Source organism: Corvus cornix, chromosome 18, assembly GCF_000738735.6.
Source record: "Corvus cornix cornix isolate S_Up_H32 chromosome 18, ASM73873v5, whole genome shotgun sequence".
In the NCBI taxonomy this organism is placed as follows: Eukaryota; Metazoa; Chordata; class Aves; order Passeriformes; family Corvidae; genus Corvus; species Corvus cornix.
Genome location: NC_046347.1, coordinates 1573120 through 1591769, shown reverse-complemented (window position 1 = coordinate 1591769; position 18650 = coordinate 1573120). Strand labels below are relative to the sequence as shown.

The following is an 18650-nucleotide window of genomic DNA, read 5'->3' as shown; positions in this document are numbered from 1 at the left end:
GGGGTGCTCAGCAGGGCAGGGCAGTCGGTATTTCAGGGACAAACAATGGCCAAGCTCAGCGTGGTGTTCCCTTGGTGCCACCACCCCGAGGCCATGGAGTTTGAGACCAGCTTTCCTGGATCTGCGGAGGATTTAACCCTCCATTCCCGATGTGCCAGCTGGGAAAACCACAGCCTTGGTTTTGTCAGTGCAGGGTGACTCAAAAGCCCAGCCCAGCCGAGCCTGGGGAGCAGAGCTGGCCCGTGCCCAGCAGGACGAGCTGCTGCCTCAGTCCCTCATGGGTCGGCTGGAGCGCGGTCGGTGGCACTGGGACACGGCGTTCCCGTGCCAGTGCACTTAGTCCTGGCATGGCAGGGCCTTGGCACAGCTGGGGGTGTGGCAGGAGGAGCTGGGAGCAGGCTCAGCATCCTGCTGGGATGATGCCGGACGTTGCTGCCCGTGGTGCTCTGTAAATGTCAGGGAGGAGAGCGTGAGCGCGCAGCGTCCGAGCGAGGGGGAGCCTGATGAAAAACGATCCAATATAAAAGCTGTTTATTGCTCCCTGCTGAAGGTGCCCTTCCTGGTGACCTTTTGCTGCCGAAATGTCAGGAGAAACGGGCTGGAAGGCTTCCCACTGCTCGGAGTTCGTTGGTGGGGAGCGGGGCCCCTCTATAAAAACAGATGAGAGGTTTGCCATTTCCAGGCTCTGAAATTAGCAGAAATCCATATGGGGTTTTTGTTAAGGGAAGCAGTGTGAGCTCGACACCATTCTGGCAATAGAGCTGGGGCTGGGACTGCTCCACTGAAGGGCTCAGGGGGGCAGGCAGCCCCTCCCAGCACCACTGTGAGAAAGCTTTTAGCAGCGCTGCACATCCCTGCTCTGCTGCCGGGCTGAGGAGTTGTGACGACAGGAGAAAGGGGATTACAGTCATTCTGCCTCTCTGGGTAGCACGAGACTGCAAAATCCTGGATGCTAATAATGTGTTTTTCAAGTCCTCTGGTCTTTTGATGTGTGGTGGCTCAGGGAGCTTTGCAGAGGACACTCAGTTCAGAGCCAGGTTTCCTGATGGAGACTGAGCAGTCCAAGGTCCCACTTGGTCCCAGGAAAGCCTGTGGGGTGGCTGTGGGGAGGAGAGACCTAGTAGAGATGCCCCAGGAGCAAACTGTGCTGCTAAAACTGGCTCAGTGATGCGTCTGCTCTCTCCCAGACATCTTTTTAGCCGCACTTTCCCCCTCCTTCCCCCCCTGCTTCTCCCCAGGGCTGAGGGCTGCAGTCCCTGTGCTCTGCACAGGAAAGGTTCAGACAGTGACTGGCCCAGTTTCACAGAGGAAACCTGAGGCAGGGAAGGGGACTAAGCACATTCTGCAAGTCCTGACTTAGTATCTAAAGCAAAAACTGTCACCCCAGCTCCCAAAACAAAGTTCAGGTGCTTCAAAATCCCCATGCATGGAAAGAGAGAATGGGGAAAGCAGGAAAGCAGGAGCTTGCTGGGCTCTGTGGCAGCTGAACAGCTGGAAACAGCTGGAAACAGCTGAGCCACAGGAGCACAGTCCCTGTCCCATGCTTTGCTGCACTGGGGGCTGCAGTCCTGCTTGAAAAGAAGCCAGAAAGCAACAGCTAAGTGTGTGCAGGGCAGTGTGGTTTGTGAGGAAGAGATTTGGTATGCATGCTCTGACTACCCATGGCCATGGATGGAGATGGATGTGGTGTCCTTGTCTGTTGGAAGAAGTAGGCACCAAAAATCAATCAAGTGTCTGTTTAGTCATAGGCACGTATTTCTCTCTTTCAAATTGATCCATCTGTCTGATCTCAGGCACACCAGGAGTGATCAGCACAGAGGATGCATTATTTAGGGCAATAAATAGGAGTGATGAGGAAAAATGAAGAAAGTGAAAAATTAGACTTAATAATAGGAAAAAGGATAAGGTTGTTATGCTGTGGAATATATTTTAAGGCATAATCCCACTCTGGTGGACTGGGATAAATAACATTCTCCATCTCGAATGAATTTCTCCAGATTTGCCTCTTTTCTCCTCTCTTTGGCAGCTCGTGGACTACAGAGTGGAGTTCAGCAAGTGGTGGGTGGCAGAATTCAAGACGATCAAGTTTCCTTCTCAGGGCACAGTCTTTGACTTTTACATTGATCCGGAAACAAAGAAGTTTGAGCCTTGGTCTAAACTTATTCCCCAGTTTGAATTCGATCCAGAGATGCCACTGCAGGTGGGTGCCCCTGGCAGGCTGCTGGGCTGGAGGAGGTGCTGTGTTTTAGTGTTTCAGTGAAGCCTGGTGAAAGGTCAGGCACTGATGGAATTCCCTGTGGGATACAACTCAATTCCTCATCTTTTTTGCTGTGCTTTGACTGTAACAGCACAACGTCCATCCATCTTCCAAAAAGCAGGGGGCAGGGAGCTGCTGTGCCCAGGGTGCAGAGAGAAGCAGCGAGACAGAGCAGGGACAAAGCCTCTGAGACACCATGGCACGTTGTCACTCTGTGTGGCTGCAAGTAGAGATGGGTTTATGTTTGGGCCAGAAAAAGAGTTCCTCAGGTAGTGAATGGTGGTTGCCAGTTGTCTGTCCTTTCAGAAGCACCACAGGGAGCAGGTGACTTGTGAAAATCATCACCGTTTTAGCGAGGTGTGAGTTTGTGGGAAGATCCAGACGCTGCTCCCAGGGCTTCACCGGGAAGGATGGACTTGAACGTCTGGCAGCAGCAGATCATTCCTTCCCGAGGGGTCACCTTACCCATTCCTGGCTCTCCCAGGAGGTGGCTGTGGGGTGCTGGCAGGGCTTGGGGACACTCACCTGGTTGCTGTGTCCCCCAGGCCTGCCTGGTGCCCACGGCCGAGACAGTTCGGGTGAGGTTCCTCGTGGCCAGGCTGCTGCAGCGCCGGCGCCCCGTGCTGCTGGTGGGCACTGCTGGCACGGGCAAGTCGGTGCTGCTGGGGGACACGCTCTGCTCCCTGGACACCGACAGGTACCTGGTGAAGAAGGTCCCCCTGAACTACTACACCACCTCTGCCATGCTGCAAGGTAAGCTGCTGGCTGGCTCTTAAACTGCACCGGGGTTGGACACCAGGAGGAATTTCTTCACAGAAGGGGTGGCTGGGCATTGGAATGGGCTGCCCAGGGAGGTGGTGGAGTCGCCGTCCCTGGAGGTATTTAAGGAAAGACTGGATGTGGCACTCACTGCCATGGTCTGGTGACAAGGTGGTGTTGGGTCAAAGGTTGGACTGGATGATCTCACAGGTCTTTTCCAAGCTGGTTAATTCTGGGATTCTGTGACATTCCTGGGGCATCCATTGGGGTTTGGAGTGGGATGTGCTCAAGGAAAGACCGTGGGTGAGCTGCCCGTGCCGTTTGTGGGCACACCCACGACCCCACCGCGAAACTCCGCTCAGCAGAGCCCTGGTTTTGTGGAGATGCCATCTTCCAACGTGAGCATTTGCATTCTTAACCCCACCACTCTGTTTCAGGGCTGTGCCAAAGCCCAGGCTTCAATCTGCTGCAATTTTTATGGCTTGTGTTTGACTTGAAGTGTGTCTCTAACATGCTGGAATTTAAGCCTGTGCTGAATAGGATGGGTTTCTTGAAGAGGATCCAAACTGTCCTCAGGGTGCAATGATGGGAATTGCATCCCAATTAGCAGTGAGGATGGTGCTAATGGATATGTGCAGGCTGGAAGCCAGGGCTGGTTCCTGGGGCTGTCCTCCTGTCCTGCCACAGCCCAGCGTGGCCCCTGGAGCAGGTCCCACACCCCCTCCCCAGGAGCACAGAGCTTGCTGACTTGGGGGGCTCAGACCCCCAAGGAATTCCCAGCCCCAGGGAAGTCCATGAGAATATCACTGATGAGGATTTTTAAACATCAGTGAAAAATTAAGCTTGAGACTGAGGTCGGGTCAGTTTTTCTGTGTAGTCTCTTCAGAGATGAAGAAAAAGCAGGAATTTCTTGAAAGGTGTCTCATTTTGGAATGGTGTCCAATGAGAGAGAAAATAATTTGACCTTTATGTATTAACCACTAACGAAGCAACCTGGTTTTGAGTTGAATTACAACTGCGAGTCACTATGAACCAAATTGCTTCCTTTATGCAGCTGGGTTTAACCTAAATGTCCTGAAATCACAGAAAATTCTGAGTTGGAAGGGATCCACAGTGATCATCAAGTCCAGCTCTTAAGGATATGGCCCCTCTGGGAGTGAAATCCACAACCTTGGCATTATGAGCACCATGTTCTGACCAACTGAGCTCTTCTCCTACTTCCCCAGAGCAGCTGTGGCTGCCCCTGGATCCCTGGCAGTGCCCAAGGCCAGGTTAGATGGGGCTTGGAGCAGCCTGGGACAGTGGGAGGTGTCCCTGCCCAGGGCAGGAGATGAGCTTTGAGGTCCCTTCCAACCCAACCCATTCTGAGATTCTGTGAAGCTCTGGGCAGACCAGGGATTAACCTTCCCTCTTTGGGTTGTTCCTGGCTGAGTGGTGCCAGCTGGGAACATGAGTGTCCCTGGCTTCATCCCTGCTCTGCCAGGCTCCCAGCACTGCAAACATTTTCAGGAAGGTTTTGCAGTTTAAAATTGCTCTCTGAGGCCGATCTGCTCGCAGAGGAGTGACAGCACAGCCCCAACCCATGCTCTGGGGCCACGCTGTGGGGCCACATCTGCTCTCTGGGGCAGGCTGGGAGGCTTCCTGGACTTGCTGGTGCCTCTGCACACAGCAAATCATTTGAGCCCTTTGTCCTTCAAGCAGAAAATGGGTAAAACCTCCCCTTCTGGCCAATCTCGCAGCCATGGGCACGGTGATGGTTGCAACCTCCCTTTTCCCCCTCCTCCTGGGGTAGGAAGTGCCCTTGGTTGGGGAGGGGGCTGAGCTGTGTGTGCTCAGCTGCCTGGGGGGACCCTGGTGTCCCCCAGCTGCCCAGGTGAGTGTGAGCAGGTGTGGGGCAGGCACAGGGTGTCCCTGTTGCTCTGAGCTCCGGGCTGAGCCCAGCACGTCTTCATCGCAGGGCAGTGTGATTTATGCTGCTTGGCATCCTTCCCTACTGCTCATTTTTTAGTTAATTTGCCCCATTTTGTGGAGTTTGTCAGTTGGCTGCTTTTTTCCTTCCCCACCAGGTGCCTCTTTTGATTTGTAAAATGGGAATCCGAAGCAGTTTGGGATTTTAATTTTTATTAACTTTAGAAAGAGCCGACCTGAAAGCCAGGAATTCTTAGTCGAGGTGCCTGTGGGGACAGATTTTTAAAGTTCAGAGCTGCACTCTTTAGGGGAAGCACAGGGACGTGGTTCAAACCATCCTTGTGGGCCTGTGGCTTACAGAATTTTATGTGGATAGGGGTTCAAAGGAGCCAGACTTCTGTGCCCAAACCTGGGCACAGTTTGGGGATTTTCTTTGGTGTATTGTGACCAAATCCCTCTTCCTGTGGAGCCTGGACCTCTGGTGTGCTGCTTCCTGCCCTCTTGGACCTCTGCTCCTCCATCAGCTGTAGCCCTGCCCTCATTCCACACCTTCCCACTCCAGATCTTCCTTGAGAAAATGACAATAAATGTTGTTTTTTTGGGGCTGGGTAACATTTCCCCCTTGGCCATCAGGGTGAGAAGATCCACACTTGCCCAGTCTGGTGTGCAGTGAGTGTTTGAGGGGGTGTGTCAGGAGCTCAGAGCAGGGACCCTTCAGGATTATTGTGGGATAGGCTTTGAATTAAAATGCAACTTCCACAAATATGTCACTTCATCCCCAGTAATTGCATTTCACTGTGATGAATCTCCCGCATCCTTGTTTAACCTCGAAAAGGGCTGATTCTGTATGTTAATTAAGGCCTAATTAAATTTAAATTAAATGCTTATTTGAAACACTTAATTTGACTTGCTACCAGAAATTTCAAATATTGTGGTTTTATTGAAGGGGGAGAGAGATTCCACTGAGGGAAAATCCATCATTTTTCTCAGCACAATTCATGCCTTTGTGCAGAAGTGTCTGTGGCAAGAAAACAGCTGAGTTCTTCGTGGGTAACCAGCCTGTCTGCAGGGCACCCAAGCAGGAAACAAATGGGGCTTTGCAAGAGTTGTAGTCTGAAAAAAAAAAAAAAGGGAATATAAATTTTCCTTAATAACTTTCACCCTTGATAAGGAATGGCTGAAGTGTGCATTTGCACCAATTTTTTATCAAAATTCCCAGTTGTCCCTGCTTGCAAAGGACTGCTCCTTGCTGTGCAGCTGCTTTCAGGGCTGGTGATAGCCCCACACTGTGCCAGGGAAACAAATTCTGCCTCCACCTCCAGGAGCACTGGGAGCACTGGGGAGTGAGGATGGTCTCCAAGAAAGCCCCTGGCATCCAAATCATCCCAGGATCCAGGCAGGGAAAAGCTGCTGCTGTTTGCTGTGCCCCTTTCTGAGGCAGGAAAGGTTGCTCAGGCTGCAGTGAAAGGAATCAATAAGCTATAAAACATTTTGTGCAGCAGTGTGGGGTGATTTACATTAAATATCACTCCAGCATTGTAAATATTCCCAAAATGCTACAGTCTCGAGCAACACGTTACCTCAGCCGTCTGCTAAAACAAATGGGAATTTTCCAGAGCTTCCCAAAGAGATTTTCTCTCCGTGCTCTCCCTTACTCGTGTGGGATCCCGTTTAAAACTGGGTGGGGATGGGACAGCTCGCGTTGGAAGTGAGCCTTGTTGGGTTATCTGGAGGTTTGGATGGTGCTGGGGAGAGGATCAGGGGACTTGGAGGTGTTTGGGGCTGTTCAGTCTGGTCACAGAGTCCATGAGGTTGGAAAAGCCCTCCCAGACCATCGAGTCCAAGCTCACCCACCCTGTCTCCAGCCCAGAGTGCCATGTTCAGGAATTCCTTGGACACCTCCAGGGATGGGCACTCCAAACCTCCCTGGGCAGCCCCTGCCAAGGCCTGAGCATCCTTTCCATGCAGAAATTCCTCCTGGTGTCCAACCTGAGCCTGCCCTGACAGGATAAGAGGGAATGGCTTCCCAGTGCCAGGGGTCAGGGATGGATGGGATATTGGGCAGGAATTGTTCCCTGGGAGGGTGGGCAGGCCCTGGCACAGGGTGCCCAGAGCAGCTGGGGCTGCCCCTGGATCCCTGGCAGTGCCCAAGGCCAGGCTGGACATTGGGGCTGGGAGCAGCCTGGGACAGTGGGAGGTGTCCCTGCCATGGCAGGGGTGGAGCTGGATGGGCTTTGAGGTCCCTTCCAACCCAACCCATTCTGAGATTCTACGATTCTCTTTGGTGCATTTGAACAGATAATATTATTTTGATTGTTCTGAAGTTGTCCAGGCCCTCAACCCGCTCTTTTCCTTTGTCTAAAAGATGTAAAAAATGCATTTTCTTTCACAAAATTTCTTTGCTCATGGGCTTTGTGCTCCAGCATTTCCTTGGCTCCACCCCGGTGCTGAGCCACTGCTGTCCCTGCTCGGGGACACAGGCAGCCTGGAGGACTCACTGTGCTGTGCTAGGGATCAGGATAATCTCAGCCAGGAGGATTGAGTTTAAACAAACACGCAGGAGGGGTGGAAAAGGCTTTCTCGTGCATGACAAGCTTGTGTTTGCTCTGAGGCAGACCTGGCTTGTAGCAGTTTGCTGTGTTTTGTTTGCAAGGAGGCATTGAAAACTTGGTGATTTGGGTTGAATCGGACCAAAAATCTGCCCAAGGGGCCTCTGCAGGGCTCCCAGGCAGGGTGTGGGGACAGCCACCATCCTGTCAGCTCGAGACAGGGCCCCTGGCATGGGAACAGCCCCTGTCCTGCTGGGGAGCAGCGTCCTGTGCCAAGAGCAGCTCTGCCTTCCTAAAAAGCCCTGAACATCCCAGGTGGAGCTGAGAGGGCTGGGCTGAGCAATCCTCTCCTGTCACTCCTGCCCCTACAGGTGTGCTGGAGAAGCCTCTGGACAAAAAGGCTGGCAGGAACTACGGCCCTCCAGGCACCAAGAGGCTCGTGTACTTCATCGACGACCTGAACATGCCTGAGGTGGACGCCTACGGGACCGTGCAGCCCCACACGCTGCTCAGGCAGCACCTGGACTATGGCCACTGGTAGGAGCCTGCTGGGGCTGGGCTGAGACCCTTTTGGGAATGGGGTTTGAGGTGAAGTCACAGCGCAGAGCCCTCCTCCCATCCCGTGTTGGAGCTGGCTGGGAGGCTCTGGGTGAACACTGTGCAGCCTGGGGTGTCCCATGTCCCCAGCAAACGCTCCCTGCCTGGCTGAGCATGGAGGGAGGCCATGGAGTGCCCCTGCTGTGTGAGCTCCTGATGCTGTTTTCAGTCAGGCAGCAACAAACAGTCGGTCTGCAGGCAGAGGTAATTTGTAGGAAAAGCAGCGGCAGTGTTTTGGAAGGAGATTGGAGTGTCTTACAGCACTGCTGGGACAGGGATGCTCACAGCCCTCCCACGGGAAAAGCAAGGCAGAGCCACAGAGCCATTCCCAGTCTCCTCAGCCGTGTGTGTGCCTGGACTTGAGCCAAAGCTTCCCAGCCGTGGGGACAGTGGGGCGGAAGCAGAAATTCAGGGCTGGGGGTGTTGGGGTGTTGGGGAGGTTGGGCAAAAAGAGGGCTCTGGGTGTGTGTGTGAGCAATGCCCCGTGGTGGGGGACACCTTGTGCCCCCTGTCCCCTCCTGGGCAGGTCCAGGCTCCCTGCCCCGCTCTCAGCAGCACCTCTGTGCTGTTGCACCCCTCAGCACGGCGGGTGCAGCTCAGCCCAGGGTGCTGAGGAGGGACAGGGGCACAGCTCCTGTCCCCTCAGGCTGCCCTGGCCCCAGCAGTGATCTCGGGGCTCTGCTGCACCCCAGCTCTGCCAGCAGCCACCCATCCTTCCCTGCAGGCAGCCTGCCCCCACCCCAGGCTGGCCCAAACCAGAGTGATTCCTGTGATTTCCCACAATTTCTGTGCTGGGTCTGACCCGAGAGCTCTGCTCAGCACTTGTTACCAGCTGGTGGGATGTCCCCCAGGAGCAGGGCCCTGTGTGCTGGGCCATGTGCAGACATGCAGCAGTCTCTGCTCCCGGAGAGGGGCAGAGTGTGACCCCCAGAAGCCACAAGGGTCCTGGCAGCCCACAGACACACTCAAGGCACAGCAGTGGTGGCTGCCTTGGCTGGAGTCACCGTCTGTGGCTTTTGCTGTGCCCCCAGGTACGACAGGAGCAGGCTGTCCCTGAAGGAGATCAGCAATGTGCAGTACGTGTCCTGCATGAACCCCACTGCGGGGAGCTTCACCATCAACCCCCGGCTCCAGGTAAAGCCCTGCGCCACGGCAGGCACGGCCCTGCCCTGATTTTGGGTGGATTGTTGAGGTTCAAGGCTCCAGGAGAGCCTGTGGCAGATCCTGCTGTCATTCAATCAGTGGGAACAGCACGGATCTGTGCAGTGACTGGAATTCCTGATGGAGAGGCAGCAGATTTGCTGTCTTCCTCCCTTCTTTGTGTTTCCTCTCCTTTTGCTGCTCAGTGGGAGGAAGAAGTCACAAGTTCCCAGCCAGCTGGACGCAACTCTCAGGAAAAGTGGTTCAGACAGGCAGATTTTACCTTCCTCTTGCTGGTGTTTCCTGCTGGACCATGGTTTGTGAAAGTCTTTTGGTGGTCAGGCATTGGAACTTGCTGCCCAGGGAAGTGGTGGAGTCACCAAGCCTGGAAGTGTTCAAAAATGAGTAGATGTGGCACCTCACAGTGTGGTTTGGGATTTGTTCAAAGGTCGGACTTGATGATCTTGGAGGTCTTTTCTAACCTTACCCATTCTATGTTCCCTTTCTTTGCGAGTTCCAAATCAGCAAAAAGTCTTCTGGGAGGTGGCACCTGCTCCTTCCACAGACAGGACTGAGCTTCACCGGGGCTCAGTGGGGCCTCCAGACCTTCCAGCTCTTCAGTGGACTGAGCTTCCCTAGTGAAATGCCATCGAAAACCCCTTGTTCAGCCAGCAGAAGGTGTCACCTGCCAGCTGTCCTCTGTGGGGAATTGGAAGGGGGAGGTGGTTCTGGTGGACTGCAAGTCATGGGATTGTAGAGCGTCCCAGGTTGGAAGGGACCTTGAAGGATCATCTGGGACAACCTTTCCTGGGAAGTGGAAGATTATTTAGTGCTGTGTCCAGCCACAGCAGGTCCTCCAAAGGGCACTGGCCTGGGAGGTGGTTGCCCATCTCTCTGACCTTTCCGTGTCTCACTTTCTCTTCCTCAGCGTCACTTCTGTGTCTTCGCCCTCTCCAACCCTGATCAGGAGGCCTTGTCCAGGATCTACAGCACCATCTTAGTGCAGCACCTGGCCAGTGGGAATTTCACAGAGCCTGTGCAAAAATCAGCCCAGCAGCTCATTGCCCTGGCCCTGGGGCTGCATCGGAAGGTGGCTGCCACTTTCCTGCCCACAGCTGTCAAGTTCCACTACGTTTTCAACCTCAGAGACTTCTCCAATATCTTCCAAGTAAGTGCAGCTCCTGTCCTGTGGCACTTGGAGTTTGTCCTGATGTCACAGGCAGCTGGTGAGCCAAACACAGTGTCCCACCCAGTAATGACACAGCAGGGGTGTCCCCTGAGCAAAGGGGGTGACCTTGGGCCATTCCCCAGCTCCTGGTTGGTTTTGAATGCATTCCAGAGCCATCACCCATGACTTTGGGGGAAGATCAGTCAAAAGCTTATTTACTTTCCAGCCTCCTCTGGCCAGTGGGGAGGGGTGCACAGTTCCAGAAGGAGGTGCAGATTTTGAGGGGTTTGAAGTGTCCCCTGGCTGGAAAAGGGACCAGCTGGAGGGAGCTTTGCGCTGCTGACCTCAGCCCTTCATGCAGTGGCTGTTGTGAGTGTGGTGGAGCTGGGCTTGTCCCGGGGAGCCCCACCCCACTCGTGTGAGTGTGGGGGTCGATGGCACCACCCCACCAGCCAGGGAAGCTCCGTTTGCATGGGGCAGGTGGTGGATTCTCTGGGCTGCTGGCCCTGAGCGGAGGAGAGGAGAGGAGAGCAGTAACTGCTTCAGCTGCTGTGCCACAGCCAGGACAGCTTGGTGGCTGTGCCAGTGTGTCCTCTCAGGTGCTCAGCATTGTGAGTGCAGGATGGCATTTAAAGAGCTGGTAAATCAATCCAAACCAGCTTTGATTTTACCACTGAAACTGAATTACCAGCCGCTGCACCAAAGGGAACTTGTTCAGCTTCAGAAGTGGTTTTTTCCATCCTCAACGAGATTTTGTTTTTCTGTTTTCCCCAGCAGTCTCATGCTCTGAAGCAGCTGGTGTTCCTGCTCAAGAGCCTTTCAGAGTTTCAGGCTGATTAATACAATTTGATAAATTCCTCAGCAGCCAAACCAAGGGTCAGCACCATAGCCTGTTCTAAACCCCCAGCTGGTGATTTGTCACTGTCCTTGTTAACATCTGTTTCACAAAGTAGGTGCCTGGAAGTTCAGTGCCTTGTGCCTGCCCATCAGACAGGAGCTGGAGGAATGACAGGACAGGGAAAGCCAGGAACAGGACCTTGAACAAGTGAATAACTCCACAGTGTCAGGAGGAGTCAGGCCTGTCACTTGCGCTCAGCTGAGCACCAGCAGCTCCGACGTGAGATGTGGGTCATGTTAAATCCTGCCTCCCAGTTAAGCTGGGCTTTGAGAGAACAGGAGCATTTCAATGGGAAGCTTTAATTGGGTTGGGGGGTAATAGAAACCATCCTGCCAGATCCCAGTGCTGGGCCAGAGGGCAGTGACAGGAATGCTCCTCCTCCTCTATTCAAGAGATTCTCCGTGCTCTTTTTTTGTTTGTATCTCTTCAGTGTTGGCCCCAGCTCCATCCCAGATGCAGTGATCCACAGCCACGTGTCCCTCGTGCTTTTGGGGTGTGGGGGTCTTTAGACTAAAGGGATTTTAGAGGCATTGAGTGATTTTGAATTCTGTTTTAACCAGTTTGGGATCTGATGCGTTTCTCCTTCCTCTCTTTGAGTTGTCAGCTTTTCTCACCATTTTTTTTTTTCCTGGAATAAATAAAATAATTTGACAGCTGTAATGACAAATGTGAAACCCAAACAATCTGAGCCGTGGACCAGTGAGCTGAGAGGGCCTGCTTTACATTGCTGTCAATGCATTAAATATTTAATGTATAAATAATTAGATGTTAGGAATAAAAGCTGTCTGTTTAATTCATACCATTGAAAACCCTGTGTGCTGTTAATAGGCTTAGTATAGGCGACACCTCTTTGAAATATAATTCTTTTATGCATTTTAATAGAGTTCATGGTAAACACACTGTGCTAAGCAGACAGCAACTGATATTTCCTGCAGGCAGAATGCACCTAATTAGAATTAATTGATTAAAAAACAAAAAGACGCCAGTAACATTTACAAACTATTTTTCCTTCTTGACAAAGCACCCACGGGGTGCATGGGGTTGGATGGAAAAAACTGGACATCTGGGCTGGTGCCTGGCTCTGAAGGGTCCCACCTGCTGAGAGCAGGACCCCAGCCCGGCCAGGGGAGGCTGGGTGGGGGATCAAAATGGGTGTAATGAGTGTAAACCTTCAAAGGAATGTGGGAAACAGGCATTCCCACCAGGGGTGTGGGCAGCAGGTTGAGGGAGGTGATTCCACCCCTCTGTGCTCCTTCATGAGACCCCACCTGAAACACTTGTCCAGCTCGGGGGTCCCAGCACAGGGAGGAGCTGGAGCTGCTGGAGGGAGTCCAGAGGAGGCTCCAGGATGAGCAGAGGGATGGAGCAGCTCTGCTGGGAGGAAAGGCTGGGAGAATTGGCTTTGTTCAGCCTGAGGATTGCTCTGAAGTGACCTTACTGTGGCCTTCCAGTGCCTGAAGGGGCTCCAAGAGAGCTGGAGAGGGACTTTGGACGAGGGATGGAGTGACAGGACACAGGGAATGGCTTCCCACTGCCAGAGAGTAGGTTTAGATGGGATATTGGGAAGGAATTCCTCCCTGTGATGGTGGTGAGGCTCTGGCACAGGTTTTCCAGAGAAACTGTGGCTGCCCCTGGATCCCTGGAAGTGTCCAAGGCCAGGTTGGACACCTGCTCTGGTGGAAGGTGTCTCTGCCCATGGCAGGGGGAGGATGGAATGGTCTTTAAGGCCCCTTCCAACCCAAATCATTCTGGGTTGAGAAGCAGCTTTGGGAGTTCTGGGTCAACAGGACACATTCCCTTGGGTGTTTGGTGTGGGTTTGCCCAGAACCTGGGTGCAGGTTGCTGTGAGGGGGACTCAGCACACTGGGTGCTGGGCTTGGGTCCCTCAGGGTCAAGCCTGGGTTTCCTGACTGTCCTTGCTCTCCACAGGGCCTTCTGTTCTCTACCCCTGAATGTCTGAAGCAACCCCAGGACCTGGTGAAGCTCTACCTGCACGAGTCAGAGCGGGTGTACCGGGATAGGATGGTTGAGGAAATGGATTACGACACTTTTGATAAAATCCAGCGGGAGATGGTGAAGAAGTGCTACGACGTAAGCGTTGAGGGCTGCTGAGCTCTAGTGCTGATGGCAACAGAACAGAGTGGGCTTATTGGAAGGGAAGTCAGTACTGAGGATTTTCCTTTCCTACTCTTTCTCTCCTGTACCTCTTTCCCCTTTTCCACATGCAGGTGCAACTGTGTGGACGTAAAAATGCTGTTCCCTGGGGAGGTGGCTCAGAGCTGCAGTGGGTTTTCCTGTGTTTGTTCTGTACTATTTTGTTCTCTTTTACAGGACATTGAGGACACTTTAGAGCAGGCCAAACGCATGAATATTTACTGCCATTTTGCCAAAGGCCTCGGGGAACCTGGCTATAGGCCAGTTCCAACCTGGCAGGAGCTGAACCAGATCCTCGTGGAAGCCTTGGACAACTACAACGAAGTCAACGCTGCCATGAACCTGGTGCTGTTTGAGGATGCCATGTGCCACGTGTAAGGGGCTCTTCTGTCTTCATGCTCCCACCATTTCTCTGTGCAGATTGTTTGGTGGAGTTTCCCAGGGGATGGAGGGAGATGGGCTGAGGCCAATCATTTGTAGTTCAACAGGGCCAAGTGCCAGGTCCTGCTCTTGGGGCACAACAACCCCATGGAACACTCCAGGCTGAGGCAGAGTGGCTGGAAAGCTGGAAAAGGCTGTGGGGGTGCTGATGACAGCCCTGGGGTGGCAGCAGGGCCAGGGCAGTGCCCATCCCCTGTGCTGGCACTGCTGGGGCACCTCCAGTGCTGGGGACAGCTCTGGGACACTCAGGACAAGAAGGACATGGAGGGGCTGGAGCGTGTCCAGGGAAGGGAATGGAGCTGGGAAAGGGTCTGGAGCCCCAGGAGCGGCTGAGGGAGCTGGGAAAGGGGCTGAGCCTGGAGCAAAGGAGGCTCAGGGGGGACCTTGTGGCTCTGCACAAGTCCCTGACAGGAGGGGGCAGCCGGGGGGGTCGGGCTCTGCTGGCAGGGAACAGGGACAGGAGGAGAGGGAACGGCCTCAGGCTGGGCCAGGGGAGGTTTAGATTGGGTATTGGGGAAAATTTCTTTACTGAAAGGGCTGTCCAGCCCTGGCACAGCTGCCCAGGGAAGTGGTGAAGTGCCAGTCCCTGCAGGGATTTAAAAGCCATGTGGATGTAGCACCTGCGGACACGGGTTAGGGGTGGCCCTGGCCACTCTGGGGGAACAGGTGGACACGATGACCTTAGAGGGCTCTTCCAAATGGAATGATTCTGTGATCCTGAGGTATTGAAACACTCCAGGCACCACATGATGCCGTGGAGAGGAGCAAATGCCTTGCTGGAGTGTGTCTGCACAGGGGTGCAGCCAGAGCTGGGGTCTCCTGGCAGTGCTCCGAGCTGGCCAGGCCTGAGAACGCCCCAGCCCAGCCCTGAGTGTCAGCCCTCGGCTGTGCTGATGTTCTCAGTGACTGGGCAAGTTCTGAATTTTCCCATTGCTGGGTCTGGCTTTGCAGCATGTAGCTGTAAGCCCTCCTGGTTCCCCACCTGCAGGCAGACCTGGCAAACCTGTACCTGAAGGCTGGGCTGAAGAGCGTGGGCTCCGTGTTCCTGCTGAGCGACGCGCAGGTGGCGGACGAGCAGTTCCTGGTGCTGGTGAACGACTTCCTGGCATCAGGTACAGCCCTCGTGCTCTGCTTTCTCCTCTCCCCCTCTCCAGTGGAGTTTTGCTCCTGGTAGCACCTGGAATTTTGGAATAGACAGAGGGGCAAAGGATGAAATGAGCTGGAAGTTGCATGGGTGGAGCGCTCGAGTAAAAGCGGTGCCCGGGCCTCCCTGGGGAGGGACACTCCATCAGCTGGGACATTTCTTGTCTTTCCCTTGTGTCTTGTACCCGTTTTTCCATATGTCTTGGGATTCTGCACATAGCTGCTAAGGGACAAGTCTGCTGGGATATTGTAGCTGGGGACAGAGCCAAAGGAATGTATCACAGGTGAGGAGTTTCACCGGGGGATCTCGTGCATCCACCTCTTGAATTAAGGTTGTTTCTGGACACTGGGTTTGACTGGAGTATCTGCGAGCTGGAGGATGAAGCAAAGCCACGGGGTGGCTGTGTCAGTGTGTGTCACCTGGCTGCTTATCCCATGCCAGTCCCTTCCCTGTTGTTTTTCCAGACGCATTGGGGTTTTTGAGTTGCTGCTCACCCAAAGCATTGCAAGGCACTCTGTGTCCGTGCCAGCGCTCTGTTTTGTGGTGTGTGCGGATGAGCATCCCTGTGTGCTGCGGTTCCCAAGCCCCTGGGGGTGCAGGCTGTGTCACCAGGACCACGGAGGACACCTGGAGTGGGCATGTCCCCATTTTCCCTGGCAGATCCCTGCCACTGCCTCCCTGCCACTTTCTGCCTTGTGAATCAGGTGGGGAAGGCACCAGCTGGGTCAGGTCCCTGCAGGGATGGGGAGAGGTGAGGAATCAGCAGCACAACTGTTTGTGAGTAGCTCCAGAGGTGTGGCTGTACATTGGTGGCCAGATGGCTTCAGCAGCACACAAGCTCTGATGCTCTCCCATCTGAATCAGCTGTGATGATTTTGTAATCGGGAGCAAGGACAAGGTTTGATGTGGAGGGTGGGGAGGAGTTCCCACCAGCTCCTACATGTGGTGCAGATGCACAGACACCTGATAACTGAAGGTGAAGCTCAGGAGAGAGCTGAGGTTCTTCAGCCTGGAGAAGAGAAGCTCTGGGGAGACCTCAGAGCCCCTTGGAGCCTAAAGGGGCTCCAAGAGAGCTGGAGAGGGACTTGGGACAAGGGTCTGAAGTGACAGGATGAGAGACAATCCTTCCCTGTGAGGGTGGGAGGCCCTGGCACAGGGTGCCCAGAGGAGTTGTGGCTGCCCCTGGATCCCTGGAAGTGTCCAAGGCCAGGTTGGAGAGGGCTTGGAGCAACCTGGGATAGTGGAAGGTGTCTTTCTTACTTGTTTCTCTTGTTATCATCATCTAGAACAAAATATGTTCTAATCTTTTTGATAAATGAGCAGATTTCTGATGAGTGTATTTCCCTAAGTGATTCGTGCTCATATTGAAAGTATCTGACTCAGTAATGATGATTTTAATCAAATCAGAAGCCAGAAAGGAAGTGAATATGTGATAAATTAAGGAAACAATAATAAAAAAAAAGAAGTTGGTTGGGTGCATTTTTGGCAGTCAGCTGCTTAACTAGTAAATTTTAAAAGTTTCTACAAGATTTTTAACTTTTAAAATGTTTTGGGGATCTGAGAGTTATTTGGCCACTGCTGGAAATGGCCCTGAACAGCTGCAAAAACTTTTCGTGTAATTAATGCATTTGCAAAACTACAATGATTTTTTATCACTTATGGCATATTAGGGATTTGAATGTTTCTTTTGTAATCTAATTAGATTGCAGAGCTAAAAAAAAAAAAAGGGATTTTCTGTACTTTGACTCTATTCTATGTTCCCTTCCCTTGTGTTTCATAAGGATGTTTGCTCTCAGGGGTGTTTATTTTTCAGCACAATGACCTTCTGTGCCCCTTTGCTGCTTCTGGGGCCCGGGGGTGCCTGCTGCAGTGCTTTTACCTGAGGAAGGGACTTCCCTGAGCCCCTGGAGAGGGAGGCAGCAGCTTCCCTTTGCTCTAAGACTCCGATGACATCCAGACCTGTAAACACAAATGTGTCCCCTTCTCCTAGGGGAAATCCCGGATCTCTTCCCTGATGATGAAGTGGAAAACATCATCAGCAGCATGAGGACTGAAGTCAGAGGCCGGGGGCTGGTGGACTCCAAGGAGAATTGCTGGAGGTTTTTCATCGAGCGCGTTCGGCGGCAGCTGAAGGTGAGGTGGAGCAGGAGGGGCTGGTGCCGAATGATTTCTTGCCTTTCTCCTTTTGTATATTCTCTGTGTTCTTTACACACACCTTTGTAGCCTATTATTGCATTAGTAGCTGGTCCCAGTACTTCTCCCAACTTTTTCCCTAGGCAGAAACACAAAACCCATTCCAGAGCCCCAAGCCCCAGGGGGTACAAGGCGCCTCTCCTATCTTGGTTCTTTTTGGGAGCCAAGGCCAAAAACAGCTCTTCGAGACACATTTTTGTGAACAAAGTTTAGTTTCCATCTGAGGGGGGAGGATTTAGAGAGGGGGGAAATTCTCTCACCTCTTAGGTCTCTAATTGGTGATTTTTGTCAAATATGCCAATTTGCTAAACTTACAGAACTCTATTCACCCCAGGTGGGGGTGGGCATTGTGTGGACATTTTCCATGTCTGCCCCTGGAGGCCTCCAATAAAGACCAGCCTTTCTGCTGCCTCCTGGACTAATATTATCTCCAAAGTGTGGTGTTTTATTTCCAGGTTCTTGAAGGCATCAGGGTTGGTGCTCCCCATCCACCCTGGTGCAGGTGTGTGGGGTGGAGATGCTCTGGGCTGCCCCGTGGGGAGGTTGGGCTGCAGCTCTCAGGGGTGTTTATTTTTCAGCACAATGACCTTCTGTGCCCCTTTGCTGCTTCTGGGGCCCGGGGGTGCCTGCTGCAGTGCTTTTACCTGAGGAAGGGACTTCCCTGAGCCCAGGGTTTGCTGCCTGGTGCTGGCATGAAGGTGCACTCAAGTGCGGGACACACCGTCTGTGTCATCACCCGGGGGCCTTTAGACAGCACAAGTGATCCAGCACAGAGGCTGCTGTAGCTGGTGGGGTGGGATCCTCCCTGGGAAGGGGCTGCTGGAGCCCGAGGTGGGCTGCAGGGGCAGATCCCAGCCCTGCTCCTCCTTCCCTGCCCTCGTGTGCCCCGCAGGTCGCGCTGTGCCTGTCCCCCGTGGGCCCCAAGCTGCGCCTCCGCAGCCGCAGGTTCCCGGCCCTGGTCAGCTGCACCACCCTCGACTGCTTCCAGCCGTGGCCCCGGGAGGCCCTGGAGTCCGTCAGCCTCCGCTTCCTGCGGGACATGGACACCCTGCAGGTGAGCAGCCAGCACGGTTCCTGCCAGGGGACCCTGGGGACAGGGCTGGCCACAGCCAGGAGTGGCTCCGTGTCTCACACCAGGTGGGCACTGCTGAAAGGAGGGTGAGGTTGCCTTCCAATGTGAGAGATTGGTTACGTGAAAAGGGACATATAGATTCGGGGTATACAGATTCTTTGCAGCTTACTGATCTGAGAGGCTGGCTATGTGAGAACGGGCACATAGACCCTTGCAGCTAGCTGAGCAAGGTCTCATAAGACAATGCACCACACATCCTGTGTAACAACTGAAGTTACAGAATATTACATGTATCTTGCTCAGTAACTGAACCACCATTGAGCCTTACTGCTGAACTATGGGTTTATTTGCAGAGCCAGCAAGGTTAGGT

At 53.5% G+C, this 18650-nt stretch overlaps 1 protein-coding gene across 1 annotated transcript in view; it reads left to right on the top strand.

Moving 5' to 3' along the window:
• Nucleotides 1-18650, top strand: part of DNAH9 (dynein axonemal heavy chain 9) — a 179501-nt gene that overhangs the window by 74578 nt on the left and 86273 nt on the right. Inside the window, 11 exon segments of the mRNA XM_039562282.1 lie at nt 2027-2200; nt 2803-3010; nt 7845-8010; nt 9102-9204; nt 10139-10378; nt 13206-13367; nt 13608-13827; nt 14094-14148; nt 14787-14983; nt 17006-17148; nt 18101-18262. Coding sequence (XP_039418216.1) covers nt 2027-2200; nt 2803-3010; nt 7845-8010; nt 9102-9204; nt 10139-10378; nt 13206-13367; nt 13608-13827; nt 14094-14148; nt 14787-14983; nt 17006-17148; nt 18101-18262 — 1830 coding nt within the window.